The 7,875-nt window shown below is 38.8% G+C and overlaps 1 protein-coding gene across 1 annotated transcript; it reads right to left on the bottom strand.

Moving 5' to 3' along the window:
• Positions 1-6,542: 6,542 nt before the first annotated feature.
• LOC138389876 (olfactory receptor 6K2-like) lies at positions 6,543-7,490 on the bottom strand. Its single transcript, XM_069478532.1, has one exon. The coding sequence runs from the start codon at positions 7,488-7,490 to the stop codon at positions 6,543-6,545; it is 948 nt and encodes a 315-aa protein (XP_069334633.1).
• Between the last annotated feature and the right edge of the window lie 385 nt (positions 7,491-7,875).

Below are 7,875 nucleotides of genomic sequence, written 5' to 3'. Positions count from 1 at the left end.
AGAAATTCATGAAATGTTTCAATAGTACTAACATGAACCTCAGGGATTGTCTGTGCTATATAATTGAAGAGAATCAAGTCTTCCCTATGTGCTGATGATTAATTTCACCTGTCAATTTTACTGGGAAAAGTGATACCCAGATAGATTATGAAACATTTTTTCTGGGTGTATCTTTGAGGATGTCTTAGGCAGAGATTAGCATTTGAATCAGTAAATTGAGTAAAGATTACCCTCACCAATGTTGTGGGGCATCATCCAACCTACTGAAGACAGACTAAATAGAACCACAAGGCACAGAAAGGGCAGATTTGCTTCTGTTTCAAACTGGGACATCTTTCTTCTCCTGCCTTTGGTCATTGATGCTGTTGGTTTTCTGGTCTTTGGACTCGGACTAAATTATACCACCAGTTTTCCTGGTTCTCCTAAGAGCTTCTAGGTGTGCACTGATGGAGAGTCTTATCTTCCTCTGGCTACAGGGTTGAAATTGCTGAAAATCTAACACAGAACCTCGTCCAGTGATTGGCTGAATTACAAAGCACGTTGGATTCCCAACCTTTCAGAGTGTCCATTCTTGGGAAAGAATGGGATCCTCTAAGTTGGGATGGGGACATATGGGAAGATCCTCATGATTCCAACAACATTAAATTCCTAAATTCTGATTAGTCTTTTTTGCCAATGGAAGTGGCCTCCCTACCCACATAGTTATTAACCTTCCACCTCCCTCTGAATTAACCGTACATTGCCCACAGAAATTCTGAAGAGAACACACAGCAGAGAATCCCTTTAAGACTGGTACAATAAGAGTTTCAATCAGAATCTTCACATTCAATAGAGGCTGCGGGAGAGAGAGGCCTTTTAAAATGACATGTAAGGTTGGGACTTTAACAAAAGTGTAATCATGGATGTGAAAAAATCCATTTGTGTTATAATGTAATTGCCATGGGGACAAGAACTGTGTCTACTGCTGTCTGATTATGACCTTGAGCCAGTGCCTGACAAGTAGCAGGTGCTTGGGAATTATTTAACTTGATAGGAGAAACTTATATATAGGACAAATATTTTCAGATTTTAATGAGTTCAATACCAATTAGTCATGATAATGGTACTAGGAAAAAAGGTTCTTGTAAAAACCTTATAAATGAATTCAAGAAAATGTTCTACTCAGCCACAAAAAACAATGGCATCTCTTGTATTATCCTGGATAGAGCTGGAAACCATTCTACTAAGTGAAGTATCCCAAGAATGGAAAAATAAGCACCACATGTACTCACCATCAAATTGGTGTCAACTGATCAGCACTTAAGTGCATATATAGTAATAACATTCATCGGGTGCCACACAGATGGGAACGGGGAGGAGGGGATGGGTATATACACATGTAATGGGTGCAGTGCACATTGTCTGGGGGATGGACATGCTTGAAGATCTGACTCAGGTGGCACAAAGGCAATATACATAACCTAAACATTTGTACCCCTATAATATACTGAAATAAAAAAAATAAATACAAATACATAAAACCTCTCTCATATATGTGTGTGTGTGTATATATATATAGAGAGAGAGAGATAAACTCTCCACTCCTGTATCAAAATTTAATTTTCAGGAATCTTGTGCAGCTTTCCTTTGCATAAGCTATGACACTGGTCCATAACATTGTTGCCATTGTGTTTATTGCACATAGTGAGCAAGAGGTAGCCGCTATTTTGGACTTATTGGTAAGAAATTTCCATGTCAGAGAGTGGGGTGGGAAATAACTCTAACTAATATTCAGGAGCTTTCTACCTCAGTTAAATTTCTAGGGATATAGTGATATGGGGCACATCAAGATTTCCCTTCCAAAATAAAGAATAAGTTGTTGCATCTGACCCTTCCTTTAACCAAGAAAATATACAATGCCAAGAGGGCCTTTGTGGATTTTGGAGGCACCATAATCTTCATTTGGTTGTGTTACTCTGGCCTACTTACATAGTGGCCCAAAATGCTGTTAGTTTTGAGTGGGGCTCAGAACATGAGAAGGTTCTGCAACAAGACCAAGTTGCTGTGTAAGCTCTCTGACACTTGGGCCATATGATCCAGCAGATCCAGTGGGTCTGAAGCAGTGGTGTCAGATAGGAATGCAGTAGAGAGTCTTTGGCCAGGATTCTATAGTTGAATCTCATCGCAGAGCTATCAGATTTGGAGCAAGGCCCTACTATCATCTACAGATAACAAACTACAGAGATCACTGTTCGCCTGCTACCGGGCCCTAGTAGAAACTGAACACTTGACAATGGTCCACCAAGTTACCACGTGATCTGAGCTACCCATCCTGAACTGGGTGTTATCTAATCCATCAAGCCATAAAGTTAGCATGTACAGCAAAACTTCATCACCAAATGCAAGTGGTATATCTGCGATTGTGCCTGAGCAGGCCCAGAAGGCTCAAGTTAATTACATGAAGAGGCCCAAATGCCCACAGTTCCCTTTCATACTACACTGCTTTCTCTCAGCCTGCACCTGTGGCCCTATGGGTAGTTCACTGCAATTAGTTGGCAGAGTAAGAGAAAACTTAAGCCTGGTTTACAGATGCCTGTTAAAAATATGTGGGTACCATCTAAAAGTGGACAGTGCAGAACTATAGCCCTTGTCTGGGACATTTCTGAAGAACACTGGTGAAGGAAAATTATCCCAGCAGACAGAATTTAGGTATTTTACCTGGTTCTTCACTTTGCTTTGAATGAAAAGTTTTCAGATGTTCAGTTATATACCAATTCATGGGCTGTAGCCCATGGTTTAACAGAATACTCAGGGACTTACAAAAAACATGGTTGGGATATTAGTGACAAAGAAATTTGGGGGAAGAAATATGTGGATAGCCCTCTCTTTGCAAAAATATGAAGATATCTGTTTCCCATATGAATGCTCATAAAAGGGTGAACTCAGGAGAGGAGAATTTTAATAATAAAGTAAATAGAATGACCTATTCTCTGAATACCAGTCAGCCTCTTTCTCCAGCCACCCCTGTCATCACCCAATGGTCTCATGAACTCTGTTGCCATGGTGGGCAAGGTAGCAGTTATACATGGGCTCAGCAACATGGACTTATACTCACGGAGGTGGACCTGGCTACAGCCACCACTGTGTTCAATCTTCCAGCAGCAGAGACCAACGCTGAGCTCCTAATGTGATGCCATTCTCTTGGGTGATTGGCCAGCTACTTGGTGGCAGGTTGATTACACTGTAGATCACTTCACAATGGAAGGGGCAGTATTTTATACTTATGAGAGTAGACACTAACTCCGGATATGGATCTGCCTTGCCACATGCAATTATTTTGCCAAAACTACCATCTGTGGACTTACAGAATGTCTTATTCATCATGATAATATTCCACACAGCATTGTTTCTGATCAAGGAAGTTTCTTACCAAGGAAAATAAGTGTGAAAATGGGCCCATGCTCATGGAATTCACTGGTCTTAACATGTTCTCCACAATCCTGTAGCAGCTTGCTTGATGGAAGGGTGGAATGGCTTTTTGAATGACAGCATCAGCTAAATGGCATTATATTGCAAGGCTGGGAACGTTCTCCAGAAGGTTGTATGTGCTATGAATAAGTGACCAATATATCATGGTGCTTCTCTAATAACCAGAATCAAGGGGTGAAAATGAGAGTGGCACTATTACCCCTAGTTACACACTAGCAAAATTTTTGCTTCCTATTCCCATGTCTTTGTGTTCTACTGGCCTAGTAGTGCTTTTAGTTTCAGAGGGAAGAATTCTTCCACCAGGAAACACAAAAATGATTCCATTGAACTGGAAGTTAAGACTTTCACTCACCCACTTTGGGCTCCTCTTGTCTCTCTGTCAAAGGGTAAAGAAGGGAATTACAATGTTGGCTAGCATGATTGATCTATATTACCAGATCATGGGAATTCTTGGTCTCCATAACTGTGTGAGCCAGTTCCTATAATAGATCTCTCTACATAGATAAACAGATAGCTAGATATAGATACATAGATATCCTATTGGTTCTGTTCCTCTAGAGAACCTTGACTAATACAGTATCTCTCTATTTCCTTAAATATAGCCACAATATTAAACAATGTAGCATGATGGTTAAGAGTAAAGCTTTTGAAGAAGCATAGTCTTGAGTTCAAATGACAGTTCAACCTCATACTAAACGTTTGCCCTTAGGTAAATCACAAACCTATAAGCTACAGTTTCCTCCCTTTTAAAGCACGACATATATTAATACCTGTAGCAAAAGGTTTTAATAAAGTAACATGTGTAGGAGATATTTAGTACAATATCTTAAATATGAAGAGTGCCCAATAAGTGAAAAATTGTATTGTTATAAATAAATACAATTATAATTGTGAATATATACAATTTATTACACATAAAAATTTGATTAATAAATGCAGTAGGCTGGGAGTTAGGGAACACAATCATTTTAATCTTACATCATAACCTTCCCACTCACCTGGCTTGGGTGAGGCAAAGTTACAACATTTAATCAAAATATCCTGAAATAAAAAAACAATAAAATAAAATAAAATAAAAATGAGTCAGGGGAAGATGACACAAATAGAAGAGGAGAAGAAAATGTGATTGCAGAGGCAAAGATTGGAGTGATATGGTCACAAACCGACAGAAGCTGGAAGAGGCAAGGAATGTTGGAAGCATAGCCCTGCCAACACCTTGATCTTGGCCCAGTGATACTGATTTTGGACTTCTGGCCTCTAGAACTGTGAAAAAATAATTTCTGTTGTTTTCAGCCAAAAATAAAATAAAATAAAATAAATGCAGTAGAGTTTTTGGTAAAAGAAATACATTTAAAGTTAACAGGAAGGTGTTAGCAGCCTCTGTTCTCTCCAAGCTACTATAGAAGGTACATTTTCATTAATCATGTATATTCACTGAGTACATTTGCAAGGTAACATGAACATCAACACACCATGAACATTCTTTCTTTGTTTTCTTTTCTTCTATCTTTCAATCAGCTTGGAATATTCTTTATTCCACACACACGTCTACCCCACAGAAACACACATGAAGATTAGCTAGCAAAATTACTTTATGATCATAATCTGAAATTAGGGTGGGTTAAATCAAAGAAAGGTTTTAGGCATAGTAGTAAAGTGATCAAATTTAAGTTTTAAGAAATAATTCAATGTGCAGTGGAGAAAGCAGTTTAAAGGTGAGAAAGTATGCATATAAGAGAGGTATTGTTAAATAAAGTAAATTTTATGGACTCTTAATATTTAGGAAAGTATAGTACAAAATTTTAAAATGGAAAAATAGAGAGAAAAATGGTGTCACCCTTTCATACAATGGAGATTTATGTGCATTACTCCTGTAACAATATTGCCCTTAAAAACGCACAGTTAAAATAATTAGTCAACCAATCAGTGAAGTAATACTATTCCTCCAGTATTTTGAGGAACAATAAAAATACACTACTTAAAATTAGAAATACTTCTGCATCCCTTTTTCTCTCTTCCTTCCTTTTCCTAAACCAAGTATTCTCTGAAGACTTAATTTGGACATTTTCCAACCACAACCTATAGCTTTTCTTTTATTTTTGTTCTCTTCCTTATTCCAACTCTTTATTAAATAACATGAGTCTTTTCTTTGTAAGACTTTCCCCTCTATCTCTGTTTTTCCATCTGACTTTAAAGTACCATAAGATTTAGGGGTGAGGAAAAGGAAAGGGCTGTGGCGCAAAAGTGGGAAAATTACTCTGACAGCTATAGGATTTGCGATGGTGGATGAGGGAAGAGTAAATGGCTGCTGATCTATCCCATCCAAATTGAGGCACAGGACCCAGAGGAAATCAACCTTTATGAAGCATATATGACAAGAAGAATCATCAAGAGAAAGAGCCCTCAACAAGACAGGGTAAAAAGAGTTCACAGTCCTGAAAGCCAAAGGAGAAGAAGGCTTGAAAAATGAAGACTTGTTGCTATCACAGTTGACAATTGGCTGGAAAAATCAGAATGTGGCATGTTGATGTTGTTTTATTCATTCAACAGATATTGTTATATTTATTAACTTATATGTATAATGAATTTAATCACAGTGAATACAAAGACTAGGTTTTGCCTTTGTCAAGAAAAAATTGATTAACTTAGATTGCTTATTGATCAATATTCAAATACTCTATTTAAAAACTTGAGTCATTCTTCAACTATATACACTGCAGGCACCATGAAGAAAACTTGGTATTATGAAGATAATTTTTCAATTACCAGGTTTCCAAACAAATGTTTTGATTGTATTAAAATCAATGTTTATGTAGATTATTTCAACAAAATGAATTCAGCTCCCATAACTTGAGAGGCATAAAGTTTAAATAACTCAAAACTATGCCAAATTGGATAAAAATTGAAAAGAAGCTGTTGACTTCAACTATTAGTGAATTTTGTTTATTGGTGACATTTGGAGACCAGTCTTTGTAATATGCTGATGGAAAAGGACAGATTTCAGAGGATGAAGAGGAGTCAGCAACTACTGTATATAGACTCCCAACTAAGAGCTCTTACTTGAGGTTCCTGGTCTAATGAAAAAAGATCTTAGCTTGACCCACATGCTTTTTTATAGCTTCTTTTATCTCTTTATTTCTCAGGCTATAGATAATGGGGTTGAAGAAAGGGGACAAGACTGCAAAGCCCAGAGCAATGGCCGTGTCCCAGAACAAGGAGTAGGTGGCAGAGAAGCGCAGGTACATGAGAGCCACGTTACCAAAGAATAGCAAAAACACAGTGAGGTGGGAGACGCATGTGGAAAACGCTTTGCGGCGACCTTCAGCTGAACGAATACGTAGAATCACAGCCACAATACCAATGTAGAACATGACAATGAGCATCGCAGCTGTGATAATCTCCACTGCATGGACAATATCAACAATCTGAATCATGACGATGGCTTGTGTGTCCATGCAGGCCAGGAGTAGCACTGGCAGGAAGTCACAGAAGATGTGCTCAAGGTGGTTTGAGCCACAAAATGGCAATGTGGAGATCCAAGCAATCTCAGGGAGGGGTGTGATAAAGCCACAAACACAGCAACTTAAAGTCAGCTGGGCACATAGTTTGGGGGTCATGATAGTTGCATAATGAAGAGGGCTGCAGATGGCCAGGTAGCGATCAAAGGCCATAGCTGTCAACAGACACACTTCACCTATGCCTGTGGAATGGAAGAAATACATCTGCAGGAGGCAACCATTTAAGGAAATGCTCCTCCTTTCACTAAGCAGGGTTGAGAGCATCGTTGGGATGGTGGCTGTGGTATACCACATCTCCAGAAAAGAAAGCACACTAATGAAGAAGTACATAGGAGTGTGGAGGTTAGTATTCAGCTGGACCACTGTGATGATGACCAGGTTTCCAACAACGATGAAAGCATATATGAAGAGCAGTGGAACAAAGCAGATGACAGACTCTCCCCAGGAGGAAGGGAAAGCAGAGAAGATAAACTCCTGTGACGTGGTCCAATTGGAGGTCTCCATCTCCACAGTGGAAGTGAGAGTTTCAACTCTTAGTGCACTCAAACCCTCTATGATGTTTTGCTATTGATCAGAGAAATACATTTGCCAGAAGTGAGCCTCTGGATAGATCCCTGTATTGGGTACAGTGGAAGACAAAGGAAGAAGGGACTGGTCCATATCACATAGTCGCTTACAAATAAAGTTGTAATATGGAAAAGTCCAGTCCAAAAGCACAGCCAGCGATTCTCAAATTTTAGTATGTGTCAAAACCACTTGTTATTAAAATGCTGATTGCTGGCCTCCACACTGATAGTTTCTAATCCGTCAAATTTTATGTAGGGCCCCAGAATTTGCATTTCTAACAAACTTCCTGGCAGTGTTGGTCCTGATGGTCAAGAGACTATAA

The sequence above is a fragment of the Eulemur rufifrons genome, chromosome 8, assembly GCF_041146395.1.
Source record: "Eulemur rufifrons isolate Redbay chromosome 8, OSU_ERuf_1, whole genome shotgun sequence".
Taxonomy (NCBI): Eukaryota; Metazoa; Chordata; class Mammalia; order Primates; family Lemuridae; genus Eulemur; species Eulemur rufifrons.
Note: the sequence above shows the minus strand (reverse complement) of the source record. Positions and strands in the feature narration are given on the sequence as shown.